This window comes from Eublepharis macularius, chromosome 13 (genome assembly GCF_028583425.1).
Source record: "Eublepharis macularius isolate TG4126 chromosome 13, MPM_Emac_v1.0, whole genome shotgun sequence".
NCBI lineage: Eukaryota > Metazoa > Chordata > Lepidosauria > Squamata > Eublepharidae > Eublepharis > Eublepharis macularius.
In genome coordinates, this window is record NC_072802.1 from 68,056,197 (window position 1) to 68,076,341 (window position 20,145).

Here is a 20,145-nt window from a genome sequence, read left to right on the forward strand (position 1 = left end):
CGGGAAAGGGCGGAAAAGTGCCTTTTTTTTTTTAAAAGCAAGAGCAGAGCCAGGAGAAATCAATTAGCAGTGGGTAGTGAACTTGTATTTTCCCCTCTCCACACACACTCTTCCTCTCTTGCTCTCCCAGGGAGAAAAATGATGATACATCCGGTGAGGATAACGACGAGAAAGAAGCCATCGCGTCCAAAGGGCGCAAAACCGCCAACAGCCAGGGCCGGCGCAAAGGCCGCATCACCCGCTCGATGGCCAGCGAAGCCAACCATGAAGAGGTGGCTGCCCCCCAACAGAATGCAGAGCTGGGTGTGTACCCTTTACGTGGCTGGGGCGGGTGGGGGGGGCAAGGGCAACAGGGTGGTGGGGGTTGGATGTCCAAAAGAAGATGTCACCAGGAAAAAAAGCCCACCTACTGGAAGGCAAGTGAGCAGGGGTCATTTCATAGAAAAAGAGCTGCAGGAACTCATTAGCATAACTCATTAGCATATGCCACACCCCTTGCAATCACCGGAAGTTTTCCATTAGCATAGCTGATTTGCATATGCCACACCCCCTGACCTCACCTATCCTGGCTGTTTTGGACCCAATCCTGGCCATTCAGGGCGGAAATTGGGCCCAAAATGGCAAAAGGGGGCTGAAAATGGCTGAAAAGGGGCCCCAAATGGTCAAAATTGGGCCGCTGCTGAGCGGGAGAGTGATCTGCCACCCATAAGAGGCCTGATCCTGGCCGTTTTGGGACCAATCCTGGCTGTTTTAGGCCCAATCCTGGCCATTTTGGGCCAAATCCAGGCCAAAAAGGGCCCAAAATGGCCAAAAATCAGGTGGGCGGGGCCACCTGACATGTGACCTTTTTGGAGAACTACCGGAACTGCGTTCCTGCGCGTTCCCCCTCAAAACGAGCCCTGCAAGTGAGAATGGTGAAATCGTGAGGCGTAGTCACCAAACTGGCCATTCTGACTGCGGTGATCCCCTCTCCTATTGCTCATGTGCTTGCATGCACATGCGCAGTGATATAAGGGAACGTGGCAACCACAGCTGAAACGCTGTCAGCCACCACAGGCAGCTGATAGGTGGGACAGACGGCAGCTTCTAGGAGATTGGACTCTTGGCCTTCTTGTGAGGCCGTAGAAGCATCTGAATGGCTGCAAGGTGAAGAAAAAGAGCTGGGTTAGATGCGCCTCTGCATGACGCAGGGACCTGCCACACTCTTTTCTGCGCTTCTTGTGCCCAGGATGCTCCTTTCTGTACGAGAAGCCGCATCTCCGGCAGAATGCTTTGGGCTATTATCTGGGGTTTTCACACCGCCTTGAATGTTTTGGCTTAAGGGTGCTCACGTAGACCAGAGGTAAGGACAGGGCTTTTTTTCTGGGAAAAGAGGTGGTGAAACTCAGGGGGTTGCCCTCGGAGAAAATGGTCACATGGCTGGTGGCCCCACCCCCTGATCTCCAGACAGAGGGGAGTTTAGATTGCCCTCTGGGGCGGTGCGGAGGGCAATCTAAACTCCCCTCTGTCTGGAGATCAGGGGGCGGGGCCACCAGCCATGTGACCATGTTCAAGAGGTTCCGGAACTCCGTTCCACCTCATTCCAGCTGAAAAAGAGCCCTGCGGATGGATGTGCTGGAAAAAGTCCTGGAAAGTTCTTTGCTTCCTCTGCATCTCTGTATCCCCATGTGTTGAAGCTCTTTGAAGAATTTCCCCTCTCAGCCACTTGAGGGCCTTGGAAGACTGAGAAATCTCATCCAGGGGCACCAGCCTCACATACATGTATGTTCCTGAGCAGGAACTTAAGAGCAACGAAGGCTGGGAATTTGATTCCAGTGAATTGGTAGATTAATCAGCTGAAGCTCTAGTTGATTAAGTGGTTGGAGCCCTCGCTTTTAATTAGCAGCCAGGCCAGCTCAGGACATATTTCTTTGGCTTTCTTGAGGCTCTCTTCCTTCTGCTCTTAAGTGGACTTTTATGAGGGGAAGCTTTTGCTTACTAAAGTTTTAAGTTATCTAACCATTTCCTTCAATATCTGTTAAAGGAACCTGTATTGACATTTTGGGGGGGAAGTAGCTTTACATGCATTTAACTCATGGATTAATTGGCTAAGAGGCATGTGATTGAAGAGTCAAAATTGTTTAATCAGTTGAAAGCCCAAACACCAGCATGTAGTTCCTCTACTGTAAATATTTATTTATTCATTTATTTACTTTTTTTATGCCCCACTTTTGTTCCCAGTCGGGACTCAGAGCAGCTTTCTTTCTTTTCCTCTCCTTCATTTTATCCTCACAACAGCCCTGTGAGGTAGGTTAGGCTGAGTGTGTGTGAGTGGCCCAAGGCCACCCAGCAAGCTTCCATGGCAGAGTGGGGATTCGAACCTGGGTCTCCCAGATCCTAGTCTGATGCTCTGACCACTACACAACACCACACTGGCTCTCATCACACTGTGTGCCTCTTGCTGCTGATTTTTATTGTTTAATTTTTATTTATTTGGGGTGTTTCTATGCTGCCTTTCCACTTTGCTCACAAATTACCATCGTTCCCTGAAAGACAACTCTCAATGTTAAAACGACCCACTCCAAAAGGGTATGCACAAAGGTTTGTTTATTATTGTATGTACAGCCTGTGTGTATGTGATTGGCCCAACTTCGCTCAGCAAACTTCATGGCCGGGTAGGGAGCTGCACCTGGATCTCTGACCACCTTGCTGGCTCTTGCATAATGCGGTGGCAGGCAGAGATGGTGGCATTCTGCACTGTGCCGTGTCAGACTAGCCAAAGCTGGATAATTCCATTTTTGGAAACTCCTTTGCACAAAAACACCCTGTGGCTAGCAAAATAGCGCTCTTAGGGAAGGGCTGCACTCTGCCCTTGGTTGCTTTCTGCATCTCGTTTGTTCAACTCTTTGCCGGTCAAATGGCACGCATTAGATCTGGCTTAGATTCCACCTTCAATTCAGTATAAAAACTAAATGCATAGAGCAGCCCTTCCTTATTGGGTGAAGTGCTGTTGTTATGGCTCAGGGGGATGTGACCAGAGCACCCGGGGAATCTTGGTGAATTGCATTTAGTATGTGCAGGGGAAGGGAGGTAGGAAGAAGGGTGACCATTTGGGCCGAGGAGGTTGTTGGTGCCTTCTGGAGAAGTTCCTGGTGTCTTGAGAGAGGCAGCCAAGAGGTCACTCTTAAAGGGCCCATCCCTAGACGCTGCCAATTTACCTGATAGTCCTGTAGCCAGTCTCCCGTTTTTTCCCCCCAGATGAGACATAATCTAGACCCATTTCAATCTGCTTTAGAAGCAATAAAATGAATAAATTAAATGGTGAACTGGGAGGTCTCAGGTTCTGATCCCGCCTGTGCTACGAAGAGGCAACCCTCTTCCCCTCTCCCAAATCTGTAGTCTTGGCATTGTAAAAGGCGCTGACCTACCCATCAGAGTTCCTGGAAGGATTTCTGAGAATGGGGTATGTGAAGCGCTGTAGGCACAGTGGAAGAGCACTCTATCCGTGTTCATACTACATCATTTTTGAATTTCCTTCAGCCTGCGTTTTTCAAAAGGTAGTGGTTGTCAGCTTCCATGTGTGATTTCCATCCTTTTGCGCCTAATCCGGTGAATGGGGGGAAAATCAGCTTGAGTTGGCCGGCTGGGAGGAGGGGGAGTAGGTTGTGAGTGGGCGAAATGACCTCCGATGACTTGCAAAGGGGAGCCAACTACTGTCCTGTCTCATCCGCCGTGCAGGCCCTTCCCATCCCAGCCTTTGGCACTAAACTGATTGCAGGGCTTAGCAATTGCAGGTTGGCTCTCTCACGACCTCCCCACACCTCACCTTTGTCAAAAGTATTATCCAGCACAGCCCCAAGTCATTTCTGTACAAAGCCCTTTGAATCTCTCTTGTACAGCTGTTTGCTGTCTCGTAAAAGGAGGCTGTCCAAACATCTCTTGTCGTGATGAAAATAACAAGTCCCCCCCCCCCCCCCGTTTGTTTAGAGAGTAACAGTCCCCAGCGGAAATCTATTTCCTTACCAGGTTCAGTGTGTGTGTGTGTGTATATGTGAGAGTGTGACTCAGTGTTGGTTTGCTGTTGTAGGTCTTCCTCTCCTCGGTTTCAGAATGCCCGAAAATTAATGGGTTCTACAAATAGATGGTGGAATATATTGTTGCAGATGAGAGCAATGAGCTTGCTCATGCATGCACACAGATCAGCTAGAAAAAGTCAGGGGCTGGAGAAGAAAAAGCATTGTCTTTCTCGCCCCCGTCAGAATGGAGGTGCAAATCAATCTGCTTCTGCCGTGGCTGTGCAGAGGGCAAAGTCCCATCCCGCCAGTTTGCCCATAGGGAATGGAGCCTGCCTCCCGTCCTGTCCATCCCTGCAGAAGGCAAGATAGAGCAGAGTGAGAGGATGTGGACGGTGCCCTGGTCCGTGGCAGAACATCACACATTCTGGCAAATAGCAGCCAGCAAAATTGTAGGTGGGAATCTTGAACCCTGAGCCTCGTGGTCCAAGGCTAGATTAGTGAATCGCCCAGGACTCTGTGTGCGGATGCTGTAGAACCTTCTTCAGGCACAGAAGTGAATGGGAGCATGTGACGTTGTGACTGGCAAGCAAGATGACGCTTATGGGTGGCCAGGTTTGGTATAAAAAGTGGACCTTTTCACCTGCTGGTGTTCCTTTTCTTCTGCTGGTGTTCCAAGCTCCAGCTTTCCCAACACACCTTTCAGCAGTGGGCAACTGGGAGCCTGGGCCAGAGAACAGACCTCCCTGACCTTGATTCAAGCCTGCATAGCCACACCTGATCCATTCATGTGTCTCTCGCGTTCCCCTTTTTTAACCTTGCACCCGCCGTCATTGCTGGTGTGAATGCGCTTCCCATGTTTGCAACATTTGAACGTAAAGAACACCGAGTGTCACCAGCACCCTTCTCCCCCACCCTTGGCTGTGTTTCTCATCTGAACATCCTGAATTTCATTGTTGGTACTGGTTTGGAAAATGAGCTTGGGTGGGAAGTGTGATTTGTCACACTTCCATGTTCCATTCTATAATATCTGTAAATATTCTGGAGGATATAGGCTGTTTCTATTTCCCGGTGTTTTTATGACTTAGGCTGTGCTGGCGTTGCTCCAGCATAAGCCAGAACTACACATAAGGCAGCAGACTTGAACAGCGGCGGTGGCAGGTTAATGCACCGCTTTCCCACTGCAGTCTTCCTGTGGTCGCACACTGCTATGTACGCACCAGCAGTAGAGGGGAAAATGCACCCAGCACCCTGACAGTGGAGCAGCCATTCATGCAAGTGCCCCGGAGGATGCTTCTATCAGCTGCTAAACAGCTGCTGGTGGTCCCTGGCCCCAGGGAGGCTCGCCGGGCATCAGCTAGAGCCAGGGCCTTCTCTGTCCTGGCGCCAAACTGGTGGAACTCTCTGTCGATTGAGAACTTGGCTCAGTGTGATTTAGTATCGTTTCGCTGGGCCTGTAAGACCAAGATGTTCCACCAGGCATATGGCTGATGCTGGGGCAGGGACGAGCCTCCTGGCCGATATCCTGTTGGTGGGGGGGTAATGCAACCCCCTGCTCTGGTTCCCACCGGTTAATCTATCAGCTTACCTCCTCCACCTGTGGGGTGTGTTGGATGGGTCAAGAAAGTACAGCTGCCATTTTGGGATGTTTCATTGTCTTACTAAATCTGAATTGTTTGTACTTGTGATTTTATTGTAGTTTTAAATTTTGTTGTATCCACCCTGATTCCCACCATTTGTGGGAAGGGCAGAATGTAAATCGAATCAACCAGTCAGTCAAAATCAAGTGAGAAAGGGTCTGTCTTGAGATCCCCGGAGAACAAATTGGGGAAGGGCATAACGCTCTTCATTGCAGCCATCGCTTCTGATCCGTGTTGCTCTGTTCGTTTTATAGCCTCTCTGGAGATGAATGAAAGTTCTCGTTGGACAGAGGAGGAAATGGAAACTGCAAAAAAAGGTGACATGATTTTTTTTAAATCCTTGATCTTCTGTCAAGACTAAGTTTATTGGGGGGTTAGAAATCTACTGCACTGGCCTAGGTGACGAGGTCTCTTGTGGAATTGAACTCCTTGGGGAGGGAGTTCCAAAGTCGCAGCACCACATCCCAAAGGCCCTTTCTGAGGTTGCTACCCATCATGCCTCAGATGGAGGGGGCACTTGAAGCAGGGTCTCCGAAGATGACCGGAGCAGAGGAGGGCGGATTTCATATGGCAGTAGTCAGTCCTATTCAGTTACACTGGCTTCACGCCATATAGGTCTTTAAACCAGTACCTTGAATTGGGCCCAAAAGCATATTGGGAGCCATTATAGATGGAACAAGACTGGAGTGATATATTCCTCATGACCCACTCCAGTCAATATTCTGGCCACAGCGTTCTGTACTATCTATAACTTCCAGAGAGTCTTGAAGGACAATCCCCATATTTCATAGATTCCGCCCCCCCCAATCAAATCTTTGAATGGTCAAGATTTAAGAGAGAATTAGAGATGGGCACAAGCCAGGAAAATGGCGGTTTGTTGTGGTTCGTGGTTCGTCGCGTTTCACGAACCACGAACTGGCATGAAACTGCCCGGTTCGTAAACTGGCTCGTTTGGTTCATGCTGCATACATCACTTCTGGGGCAGCAGAAGGTCTGCAGAAAGCCCATCCCTCCCATTGCCTAGGGAACAGATTGATTGGAGCCAGGCTATCTGCAGTGATGAACCAAAAAACGAACCAAACGAACTGCTCTAAAAATCATAGCGGTTCATCCCAATTCATCAGAAATGCCCTCCAACCAACCGGTTCGTGACAATTATTTTTTTTTTTTTGTATTTTGGCTCGTGCCCTTCTCTAGTTGCAACCCACCGAGCCTCAGCCAGCGGGGGCACTTGAAGCTGGGTCTCCTAAGATGATTGGAGTGGAGGGGGGGGGGTCGTATGGCAATAGGCAGTCCTATTCAGTTACTCTGGCTTCACGCCATATAGGTCTTTAAACCAGTACCTTGAATTGGGCCCAAAAGCATATTGGAAGCCAATGTAGATGGAGAATGACCCACTCCAGTCAACATTCTGGCCACAGCATTCTGTACCATCTGTAACTTCCAGACAGTCTTGAAGGGCAATCCCCACATTTCAGAGATTTCCTCCCCCCCCCTCCCCCATCAAATCTTTGAATGGTCAAGATTTAAGAGAGAATGTATAGGCAGTATTCTACCCAATTGCTTAGCAGGAAAGCCTGCTTTGCGCTTTGAGCGCAAGGCAATGGCTGATAACCGATGGGAAAATGTGATTTGTTTTGTACTGATATTATTGAATGTATTAATTGTAGGCCTCTTAAGATTTGCTGTTTCACACTGATACACAATGGCCCCTCTGTGAACCCTTGCCTCCACCTGCACCCCCTCCCCCAAAAGTCTTGGTTATGGTATGCCGCATTTCCTCGGTAATGTGGTACCAAACTAAAAAGTTTGTATCCTTGGTCTTCAAGGTGCTACGGCACTTAAACCTTGTTCTTCTACTGCAGACCAACACAGCTGTGTGTGTAAAGTGCTGTCAATTCACAGCCAAACTATGGCAACCCCATAGGGTTTTCAAGGCAAGAGACAAGCAGAGGTGGTTTGCCATTGCCTGCCTCTGTGTAACAACCCTGGACTGCCTCGGTGGTTTCTCATCCGAGTACTAACCAGGGCTGACTCTGCTTCACTTCCAAGGTTTGATGATCTTGGGCTAGCCTGGGCCATCCAGGTCATGGCTAACAACATAGCTATCCATGTGAAGCTATCCGTTTTTAAAGAATCTCTGCTTTCACTCTGAAAATCAAACTTCTAGCTCCTAAATTGTGAGATAGGCTTGAAAGTGTGTGGGTGTTTTATGGTGATCTCTTGGATGCCAGAGAATTGTCTGGGTAAGAATTCAGTTTTACTGTCTCTGGGGGCATTCTGTGATTTCTACGGCACGTTGTTCCTCCTTATGACTGGTAGATACAGAATTAATTAAGTTTTTAAAAAGACAGATCTTGCCAATTATCCAATTTTGGGGAAACTAAACAAACTAGCCGTGAAACCTAACTAATAAATAATTCTGTTATAATTCAGTCAAATTTATTGCAATACTATAATCAGCTTAAACAAGAAAAACAATGTATTCAGGGAAGGTGATTACAAATACAAAAGGCAGGGCATCATATACATTATTAATCAACAAAAATTTATATACAATATTAAAGTGCTCGTGCCTGAAATTGACCAAAGGTCTATATAGTAACCACCAAAGTCCCAATAGATTTGTAGGGTGACGATGCGAGAAGAGTCCAATACAATTCTTAGAGGAAAAAACGGTGTATATGGTCTCATAAAATGAGGCAAAGAGAGGCAGCAAAGAAGGAATGATACACAACTGCGACGGGAAGCCAGCAATCTGCCCGTTTCATCTCTTCATCCTGGCAGTCGTTATATCACAGTCCAAGCATATACACTTCCATTAGTCAATCAATTTCTCGCCTTTAGCATCCGTCTTTCATTTTGACAGAATCTGTGCACCCTCGGCACGGGTCTTTTCAAGTGACGGAATCTGTGCACCCTCGGCACAGGTCTTTTAGTTTGGTTTTTAGGTCAGGCAGGCCTGGTGTGGGTCAGCCGCGTAGCACTGTGCGATGGGTCATGCCGTGCGCATGCACATCAGAAGTGCAACGAGAAGTGTGGGTGCCACTTGACCAGAGGCACCCACACTTGTTGCTCACAAGAAGTGAGAGAGCGTTTGGGATGGCAGAGTGTTCGGCAGGAGAGGATTGAGTGAAGGAAGGAGAGTTTGCATTGAGTTGGCAGAGACAAGGGGAGGAAGAACCCGGTAATTAGCGTTGAGCAAGGAAACGCAAGCCTGGAGAGAAGAAAGCTCCATACTTAATGACACTTTTATCACGAAAATAAACTGTTGATCCAACAGGCTGTCAAAACATACAGCAGTGAGTATAATTATGGGGTACGGTATTCCTGTTTGAGGATGTTTTCCTCCGTCCTCCTTTACTCCTGAGCCCAGCACATTCAACTAGAAGGCTATTAATAAAGAAAAAGGAGGAGAAGCGGGTTCTGATTCACTGGAGGGTTACAAATACCACCCCCCTTTCTTCAGCAACTGTTAGGAAGCGCCTTCTCACACATAAGTATTAAAGATTAACCTAGAACCTTGTTCCGGATAGCTCAGAATTTAAAACGGCAACTGCACACAGCTTGGCTTTTTCTAGGGCAGTGTAAGGTGCCTGGCGGTCCAGCAGCAGGACCCTGAGATTTTACTCCCCGTGTCACGGAAATATGAATTGGAGTACATTATACTTAGTGAATAGTGATACACATGTATTCTAATGAACTCGGTATGAACTTTACTGAAGTTTTTTCCTAGCTGTATAACTGCACAGGTGCTCCTTCATCTTTGACAGCCAATTAAAAAATAGTGGACAGCAGGGCTTTTTTTCAGCAGGAACGCAGTGGAACGGAGTTCCGGAACCTCTTGAAAATGGTCACATGGCTGGTGGCCCCGCCCCCTGATCTCCAGACAGAGGGGAGTGTAGATTGCCCTCCGCGCCGCTCAGCGGCGCGGAGGGTAATCTACACTCCCCTCTGTCTGGAGATCAGGGGGCGGGGCCACCAGCCATGTGATGATTTTCTCCGAGGGCAACCCACTGAGTTCCACCACCTCTTTTCCAAGAAAAAAAGCCCTGGTGGACAGTATCAGATCAATGTTCTCTGATTGCACAATGGACCGATAATGATCTGCTTTCTTAACTTTACCGGTCATCTTTACTGATTTCTCTCTCTTACCTTGCAGCTGGACATAGTGTCACTTTTTGGCTAGGTAGGATGTCACCTGATTGAAATATGAATAATTAATTACATTTCAAACCAATCGTAGTTTATCTGTGCTGTCGCATGAAAAAGATCTTCGATTTCTGCATAAGATAACATATAAAAGTGCTTACCCAGATAGCAAATCCGGGTTTTAACTGCAGGAAATCTCATGAAGATCTAGTTGAGAAACTTACTTTGTAATATCAAAAAGAGTCCAGTAGCACCTTTAAGACTAACCAATTTTATTTTAGCATAAGCTTTCGAGAATCAAGTTCTCTTCTTCAGATGCCTGATACAGAGACTGGTCAGCATCTGAAGAAGAGAACTTGATTCTCGAAAGCTTATGCTAAAATAAAATTGGTTAGTCTTAAAGGTGCTACTGGACTCTTTTTGATTTTGCTACCACAGACTAACACGGCTAACTTCTCTGCATCTGTTACTTTGTAATATTTGCTATGGGAACTTTATTACGTTTCATAGTAAAGCTGATTGATTTAAACTTAGATTTAATTGAGAAAATTTTAGGAGACTTGCAGTGCCATCCTAAACAGAGATAGACTGGAGTAACTGTACATTCTTATTACCTTTACCTGTTCCAATTTTGTAGGTTTAATCTTAATAAGCATTTATATTTTGATAGCTTGCTTTATTAAAAAGACTAGAATTTATTTTAATAAAAGAAATCATTAAACGCTTAAGGAGGAATCTCTGTGTGGGAGAGTATTACAAGAAGAACCTTATAAATTACTTTGTACTGACAAACGTTTTCTCTAAAGGAGCAAAAGCTATTTTTCAGGTCTCACTTCAAGTCCGGACGCTGCTCAGAATTAAGATAAAATCTTTAATCTGAACAGTTGAAAGCCTTAATGAGATGTGGATAAGCATTCCCTTTTACCTGAATCACCTCTGTGGCTTGCCAGAGGAAATTGCTGCTAGTTGCTCTTTGCTGCTCAGCAGCGCCATCATTGCAGATGGCTAATAAGTGATATTACAACTGCCAGCTCAGCAGAAGTCATATGACTTAAGGAACCAGTAGAATTCGACTGTATCTAAAGCAGAACCTGCCCCCCTCCCGTCTGGATAAGTAGACCCAGAGAATGGGGCAGGTTCAAATAGGGGTATTCTTTTGCACATCTGGGGGAACCAGAATCCACCCCCCCCCCCCCCCCCCGCACACACCTCCCCAAGAGTCTTGCAGGTCTCTGCTTGAAAAGCTTCTGATTCAGGTCAAGCTGTCCGTGCAACTTGCTGTTCTGGAACAAACTGTGCCGGTTTCATAAATTAGGGGCTGTGGTTAACATGGAGGGGGCTCTGCTTTATGCAGTAGAACGTCTACTTGGTGTCCAGAAGGCCCCAGGTTCAAGCATGGACATCTCTAGTTTAAAAGGGTCGGACAGTAGGCAATGTGCAGGACTTCTCTTTGAGAGTAGATTCAGATGAGTTAGCCATATTAGTCTGTAGTTGCAAAATAGCAAAGAGTCCAGTAGCACTTTTAAGACTAACCAACTTTATTGTAGCATAAGCTTTCGAGAACCTCAGCTGTCTTCGTCAGATTCATCTGGCGATGCATCTGACGAAGAGAGCAGTGGTTCTTGAAAGCTTATGCTACAATGTATCTGACGAAGAGAGCAGTGGTTCTTGAAAGCTTATGCTACAATGCATCTGATGAAGAGAGCTGTGGTTCTCGAAAGCCTATGCTACAATAAAATTGGTTAGTTTTTTAAAATTAATTTTTATTAGTTTTCACAAAAATGAAAGCAGGGAAGGGAAATAGATTTGAAGAAGGGGGGATAGGAGGGGAAAGAACGAAAATCACACTATATAGTCTGTTTGTAGCAGTACTCTACACATCTACATATCATTTCATACTACAATAAAATTGGTTAGTCTTAAAAGGTGCTACTGGACTTTTTACTATTCTGCTTGAAAGTGCAACCTAGGAGATCTGCTACCAGTCTCAGAAGACAATGCTAAACTTGATAGTCCGCTGGTCTCATTCCGTACAAGGCAGCTTCAGTGTGTGTTCAGAACCCACTTTTCCACACTTTGGGGCTTAGCTGCCCTCTTGCTTTCCTGGTTCTGCTACCTGCCTAATCGATACCTGCTTGCCTCTAGACCGTGCTCACCCCCCCGTCCTGAGAGAGGGCCACCCCAATTATGCAACTCTCTCCCCAGGCTCATTTCTTTCATATTTCACACTTCGGGGTTTGGGGGGCAAGGGAAGGGATCTTTCTGTTTCTACAGTTTGGGGAAAGGTTTTTAACCTGTGGGTGCAGCGGATGGCCTGAAACGTGCGGGGCAGGGGCAGGTTTGGGTTTCCCAGTCTTTGGCAAGCCAAGCACATAGCTCAGTCTCTGAGCTTGGCCCCCTCCTGCTGTCCTGGAGCTTTTCTTTCCCTCCATAAATTTCCCCCCACTAAATCCTCTCTCATCTGTTTCGAATGATTTATTCATCCAAATTTCCAGCCCTGCTCTCCCTGAAGGCTCAGGGTGGGAAACAATAAAGTAGAAAAATAATATGTAACACGTAACAAATGTCCACTTTAAAATCAGCTTTAAAAAGATAAAAACATACCCCCCCCACACACACAAGCCAGTAACACCCCTCTCTTCTCCAAACTGGCCTAATCCTGCTGGTAAAATCAAATGCACATTTTAAAACACGTTTTTAGTCCGGCAGCCTTTCATCTTTTTAGGCCTTTTCAGGTCTCGCCTTCTAGCCCTGATTTGAGTCATGGAACCTGCTTCTATTTTTTTTAAACCATATCTTTTCTTTCACTTTTCCTCATCTCTAGCTCCCTTTTTTCTTCTTTCTCTCTCTGTTTCTCAAACAAAAAAAAAGAAGAAATGGTGTCACGAATAGGGTTGCCAACTCAAGGTTGGAAGTATTGTCGAAGGCTTGTCGAAGGTTGGAAAATTCCTGGAGTTTTATGGGTAGAGCCTGGGGAGGGTGAGGTTTGGGGAGGAGAGTGGCCTCATCAGGATATATTGCCATAGAGTCCTTCCTCTTCAGTTGCCATTTTCTCCAGAGGAACTCGTTTCTATTGCCTGGAGATCATCTGTGGAGATCTCCAGCCGCCACCTGGAGGCTGGCAACCCTAGTTGCTAGTGAGTCCCATGTTAGGTTATAGATCCAGAAGAGTTAGCCGTTTTCGTCTGCAGTTGCAAAATAGTAAAGAGTCCAGTAGCACCTTTAAGACTAACCAACTTTACTGTAGCATAAGCTTTCGAAAACCACAGCTCTCTTCGGCAGATGCATCTGATGAAGAGAGCTGTGATTCTCGAAAGCTTATGCTACAGTAAAGTTGGTTAGTCTTAAAAGTTCTACTGGACTCTTTACCTTGTTAGGTTGACCCACTTGTGGTTTAAGAAGGCCCCAGCAATGCTTGGTTTTGAGCATATTGGGGGAGGAACAGAATCCTACATCTTTGGGGGGAACATTTCTCCACACATCCTTATCCAGAATTGGGTGGATAATTTTGTTTGAAAGGATGTGCTAAGAATTATAGGGGGGCAGATTCTTCAGTATGGCCACCATGTGTGGCTTTATCCTCAGAGAAGATTGAGACAAAATGTATTCTGTGGACTATTAAGAATGATTGTCAGATTTCTCAGAATTCATATTTCTCTGTTGGGTTATTAAAAATGATTATTCCCAACAAGTGTAATCTGCAAGATTGAATGTCTACCCTCTCTGTTAAACTTTTTCAAGATTCAGGTTTGAGACCATACCTTTGCTTACCTGGATGGAAAATTACACGTTCTACGGGTAGAAAAGAGCAAGAGTCCAGTAGCACCTATAAGATCAACAAAATTTGTGGTAGGGTATGAGCTTTTGTGAGTCATCGCTCATTTATTCATATGTGAGCTGTGACTCACGAAAGCTCATACCCTGCGAAAAATTTTGTTAGTTTCATAGGTGCTACTGGACTCTTGCTCTTTTCTATCTGAAGAAGTCAGCTGCGACTCTAGAAATCTCATACCCTACCCCAAATTTTGTTAGTCTTATAGGTGCTAGTGATCTTTTCTACTGCTATAGATAAAACACAGCTACCCATCTTGATCACATTCCACCAGAGCAGCATCTTTGTACCTGTGTCCAGCAGGAAAAAAAATTGAAAATATAGTACATTTTATTATATATTGTACCCTATATAGTGCTCCCAGAACCAGGTTTTTGAAAGAGATCTTTGACAGCTGCTCTGGATTGAGTGATGCAAACAACAAGATGAGGTCTTGCTCCGTGATTTAAATAAATATGCTCCTTATAGGGTCTCTTTGTTTGCTTTGGCAGCCCTTGAGATTCGTTAGGAACTTGTCCAAGTGAGTGCTGTTCTCTGCCATGGAGACCATTTAATATTATTGTGACTGGAGAGCACCCAAATGTTGTCTAATCTGAGCATTGCCCCATTGATGCTGTTCACCTTGCAACATGTGCCCGTTGTCTGTTTCTGTGCGGCTAGACATACGGCACTTTTAGTGGCAACCTTTGGCTTTCGGAAAAGAAACCAGGCCCATTGTCTGGCATAGGAGTTTCTGGTGAAGTTAGTCTAGACCAGCAGCACCGGTAAGATCCGACGGTGGCCTATTGTTAGGCTTGTATTTCTCATTCACCTGCCAGACTTATGAACACATGGAGCTGCTTAATACTGAAGCAGCCCCTCGGTCCATCAGGGTCAATATTGTCTATTCAAACTGGCATAGCCTCTCCAGGGTCTCAAGTGGAGGTCTTTCGTATCATCTACTGCCTGTTTCTTTTTAAATGGAGATGTTGAGGACCTTTCATATACCAAGCAGATGCTCTACCACTGGTCCACCCTCAAAATATTTTAGTCTCCCCTTCAGGGAATGGAAACCCGGTCTCCTATGTAATAGGCAGGGATACTTAACACTATACTGTGTATATCTTTTCGCCGGGCCCATAAGACAAGAGTTGTTCTGCCAGGCATATGGTGGTTGAGGTGGAAGGACCCCCCTACTTTAACCAGCCTCCTCCCAGAAAGGGGGCATTGACCCCCTCATCTGCATAACATCTACCAGTTCGCCACCCGCCCCATGGGTTGTGGTTGTGGAGGGATGGCGCAATGTGAATGCCACTGGGTTTTATTAATCAGAACTGTTTTATTATGCTACCTTGTTTTTATACCTTGTTGGAATCTGCTCTGAGCCTGCCTTGCAGGGAGAGTGGAATATAAATTAAATAAATATACCAAGGATGCAATTTACCCTTCTCTTGCTGCTCTGCTGTCTGCTCCCTGACTTGGTGAGCCTGGCAGAACCACACCAAGGCAGCGCATGAATTGCAGCGCACCGTAGAGTGCGATTAATGTGCGCACGTTCCCAAATGTTGGAAGAGGCAGTGTAGTGGGATTCCATCTCGGGAGCTGGATGTTGCATTCTTCCGTATCACTGCCTCCAGCTCTCCTGGGCGGGTATTCCTCCTGCCTGCCTCCCCTCCAGTATGTTTTTTGTGTGTGCTCGATTGGAAAGCCTTTCTCCAGCATCCTGAGTAATGCATCGGAGGTATAGGGGTGGGTGCCTGCTGAGCATAGCTGTTAGTGCCAATCGTACAGTGTTGCTCTCACTCCCGCACACTTGGCCGTCTGTTTATGACGAACTCTTCGGGGCTGATTTGGGTTTTATTTTTTTAAACTCCATAGGAGGGAAAGATGAGGATGTGTTTAGTAAGTGTCAGAACATGAAATGAGAAGCCCTGGCAGAGAGCGATAACTAGTAATTACAGTAATTTTATTTTTCTTGTTCTGTGTTTTAATTGTGTTGTATTGTCATGGCGGCGGCGGTGGTCATCCTGAAAACTAAAACAGCGAGACTATGTCACAGTAGTTGCTGTTAGCGAGAATTGGACATGGGACTGTGCCTCTTCAGATTGCAGGTGGTGGGTTGCCTGATTGAATGCTGCTGCATATAAAACAATTCCATGCACTTAGAAAACTAACATGTCAGGGACAAAGATAGACCCTCGTTGACACCGAGTTGTCTACATGCAGGGTTGAGGGGTTTGGAGGGGGTTGATATGGAGGAAAATTCAGTCATGCAAGCCATTCAGATTGCAGATGGTGGCTCACGTTTTGGAGTGCTCCTTTGTCTTAGAAACTCCCTGCAAGTAGAAACCCAGCATAGAACTTTTCTCCCTGCTGTGATCGTTTTCTGCTTGCATGGAGGGTTTTTATTTTTAAGTGAAAGAATATTCAAAGCTGGAATCTGCCCCCTGTGATTCATTTTACCACCTTATGGCTCTGCCATCTCTTCCTACATGAGTGAACTACGCCTTGATGTGTGGTGTCTTCAAGCACAGGCGTGTTCCACAGGTCCAAATCTGTGGCAGCATTAGATACCTGATGGTTGAGTTTGCCGAGTCTAGAACGGGGTATAGAATGCAGTTCCTCAGGGAATACGCACCTATTCTGACTCCCTAGGTCCCTAGGCACCCAGCCATATAGCGAGGGCCAGGGCTTATCAGAGCTGGATGATTATTCTATGGTAGCTGGGTTCTTTTTCCATATTATGCATTAGGATGGGTTTACTTCAGTACGCGAGCCTTGGCTGTAGCCCAGCGTTCAGTTCAAGTCTGGACAGGGGTCTTTCAGGCAGACGTGCCCTCTGGAAGATCAGGCACCAAATTCCTCTCCGGAAGCTCATCTGTGGTCAGACCACACATGTGCACTGCACCTGCCGCAGCTTCAAATGTGCACAGGGGGTGTGCCCTGGGACTCCCCTGCCCCAGGGGTGGCACTTCCATATCGTTTCCTTCCATGCTTGCTTCAGTTTATGCCCAGCTCTCCAGTCACCAGAACCGGGCTAGCTTGCACAACGTGGCAGTTGGTGTGATGCGTGAGTCTGCGATCCTGTGAAGCAGAGACGAGGGCAACAGGACTTGGCAACTTTATAATCTCCCACCCTGAGTAAGATTCTGGCTCTCACGGCTGTGAATATGAGCCTTGTAGGGAGCTTCCACCCCTGGAGAAAACGGGGCAGAAGAAAGCGGCTCTCGGCTGCACCGCTTCACGTCTACCTTTTTAAAGAGGTAGCGATATATCCATTTCAAGTAATGTGTACCCGTTGTAGAACTTGGGTCGTTGTAGTGTAAAATTTGTTTGATGTGTGTTTATTGGCGCAAAGAACCATCGTCCCTGAGTAATGTATCTATTTACTTGGAATATTTCTTTTCTTTTTAAAAAGTTTCTAGTCCTCACTATCGTTCAGTTAGCTATTATAAACAAGTCTTCGGTCTGCAGGTGTTCCTCACAAGTCCAGAATTGGGCACTGGGTTTAATTCAAGTATCTCGACTTCCTATTTTTAAAAATTAATTTTTAAGGTCGTTTCTAATTTAGTCCTTTCTGCTAGGGGAGATACTTCAGAGTCTTTAGACAGGGAAATTTCTGGTGGAGGAGAACGTGGAGGGAGACATCAGCTGTGATCAGTCCTTCAGTTCCCTGCATAGCCCTTGCCCCTCGCTGTGACCTCCAGAAGCAAAACACAATTACGCCCGTTTGAGCATATGTATGTAAATCTGCTGAACTTGCATAATTTGTACCAGCTGGTGGAGTTCGTCGTTTTCTTCACCCAGTGTTTCTTCGGGATAATCATGCGGTCGCATTTGAATCCTGCCTTCTTCCAAGGAGTTGAGAGTCTTGAACGTGAATGGGGTGATTCTCCCCTCCCCGCACGACAACCTTGTGAAATAGGTTGGGCGAAGAGAAAATGACTGGCCCCAGGTCACATGGTAAACTTGATGGCCCAAGCAGGGACATGAACTCAAGTCTCCCAAATCTGACACCTTAACCATTAAGCTGTACTGCCTGTCATGGCTGAAGTTTTAATTTTAAGACTGTAGCACTTACAGAGAGCCCAGGGCGGTGGCCCTCTGGCTGCCGCCAGAGAATCTGAACCCCTTGTGCATTGGGCCTGATCGTCTTCAGTGTTGTGCTGGGCTGCTAAATTGCTGTGCTTGGGAAACCTCAAGGAAGCAGTTAAGGAGAACTGGTGCCTGAGGTGGTGTTCGAGAGCCTGGTCCTCTTCCGGATCCCCTAGCGCTTTGGAGGTGAGATCATCAGTGCCGGAGCTCTCTTGTTCCATCTTCCAGCCTTGAACTGTTGAGCCAACCTGAGCTCCCATTGTGGGGCCCTTCTTGCAGAGGAGCTGATGGTCTGCGTAGCAGGAAGGGCAGCTGAGCTGAGGAAGGATTCCCGTGCACCAGTTTGCTAAGCTCAAGAGAACCTCCTGCAGAAACAGGGGAACCTCAAATGGGTACAACCAGTGGGTACAGCAGACCCTCACAGGAGACTTCCCTGCAGACATACGCATACAGGTTGCATGTGCGCTAGGAAGCCACAGCTGAACGTGACTTTGCAGCTCATGTGCATGCAGTGAGCGATACGCACATGTGTTATTTGTTCATTTTACTTCATTTATACAACACTCCCCCCCCCAATAGAAACCAATAGTGGCTTACATTGTTCCCCTCTTCTCCATTTTATCTTCACAAGAACCCTGTGAGGTAGGTTAAGCTGAGAGTGTGTGACTGGCCCAATGTCACCCAGAGCAGAGCTGGGATTCGAACCTGGGTCTCCCAGATCCTAGTTTGACACTCTGACCACTATACCCCACTGGCTCTTAGTGCAGGTTTCATTGCACAGGACAGTCTGCATGCAGGCAGGCCTTAAATTCTTTCCAAAACCATGTGTCCATAGCCCTTGGTCAGTTCTCAGGCCATCATCCCTGTAATCCTTATAGTACTCCATAGAAGTCGATCCAGCCCCCTTGTTTTCCCATACTGCAGATTAGGGAAGCAAGGCTGACCAGGCAGGCGGGGCGGGGGGGGGGGGGGAATAGCTTACCAAAGTGTTCCTAGCAGAGGAGAGATTTGAACGGAGAACTCCCTGGTCCAAACCTCATGCGTTTATCCTCACCGTGATAATCTCATAAGTCTTAACCTGTTGGCAGGGCATTCCATGTGAAGTGGCTCTTGAGTTTCCGCACCTTCACGGAGAGGAAGCCAGCCCTTGTGCCAACCCACACAGCCCCACTTGTTCTGAAATCCCCCAATAAGTGGATGCATGCATGCCCCCCCCAGCTGCTTCTGCCCTTGGCCCCCCCTGGGGTTCACGGATCTCTTTGCACGCGGACTGGCCCCCCAACCTTCCCTGGGCGGAGATGCAGGGGGCAGAATCCTTCCCTGGGGCAAAGCAGGAGAACAACAGGCGGGGGCCAGATCAGCAGTTGTTGTTTTTTTCTTCCCCTCCCCTTTTGCCCAAATGTGTGCCTCTGCCAAGAAAAACCCCTTTGATTCACATCAGAGAAAGGAAGCTATTAAGAAAAGCTTTGTTTTCCTGGATCGCTTCCCCTTGCTGTTGACATTCAGCTGAGAGAGAGGGAGAGAGAGACTCGGGCAGAAAGTGAGAGAGAGAGAGAGAGAGAGGAGTCTCTTGCCAAGTTGGACGCACCCTTGTCATCTTGGGCCAGCGCCAGGCTGCTTATTAACACTCCGTCTAGAGGTCACATTCAGACGAAGCAAACTCCTGGGTCATCCGGGGGCAGGGTTGGCTGCCGGAGGTGGGAGGGGGGGGTCGCTGGGAGGGAAGCGGGGTGGAGAGAAAAGATTCCGCACGGCTCATTTTGTTGCTGCCTTGGAATGGAGGCACCCCGCTGCCGCCGCCGCTGCTGCCTCCTTCTCCTGCCGTTCCCTCAGCTGACACCATGAGCAAGAGAAGGCTGTGCTTCTGCGGCTGTCCATCTGCCTTTTTGGCAGGGCTGTGGAGCATCTCCTGAAACTGCCTCACGGAGGGAGGCAGGCAGGCAGGGAGGGGGCCCTCCTTCCAGGAGTTGGCGAGCCAGGCGGAGGAAGGTTGCAGGCGAGGAGGGGAGGGGGGGGGTTGAGGCTAACCAATCCCTCCGAACTTTTGGATCCACCTTAACAGATCAGCAGTTCCAGGCGGTTGGGAACCTCCAAGGAGCTGAGCAGGTGGGAGTGGACTCCCGGAGCAGAGCAAGGGAGCCGGGCAGGGCGGGAGGGGGGCTGCCAGCCGGTGCGGAGCAAAGAAGAGAGAAGCCCTTTCTGGCACGCGCTCCCTGCAACTTTGTGCAAAGGGATCCCGGAGTCGTTGACCTCTCGCCCAGCTCCGGATTGTTTTCTCTTGCCGCCTCCAGCCCTCCCTCTCCCATCGCCAGGGGACAGCTTGATCCCCTTTGGTTCTTCGGCTGCTCCGACGGAGTCAAAAGCCATAGCGGGAAAGCAAGAGAAGAAGATTTCTTGTCCATCGCCTCCCTTTTTATTTTTCCTTTCTTCTTGTTTTCTTCTCTCACAACTGACT

At 47.5% G+C, this 20,145-nt stretch overlaps 1 protein-coding gene across 10 annotated transcripts in view; it reads left to right on the forward strand.

The window, feature by feature from the left end:
• The window catches only part of NCOR2 (nuclear receptor corepressor 2), a 386,637-nt gene that overhangs the window by 252,932 nt on the left and 113,560 nt on the right, over positions 1-20,145 (forward strand). For all 10 annotated transcript variants that reach the window (XM_054996728.1, XM_054996729.1, XM_054996722.1 and 7 more), the window contains 2 exons: positions 131-303; positions 5,887-5,949. In XM_054996728.1, coding sequence (XP_054852703.1) covers positions 131-303; positions 5,887-5,949 — 236 coding nt within the window. The remainder of the gene's footprint in view (positions 1-130; positions 304-5,886; positions 5,950-20,145) is intronic.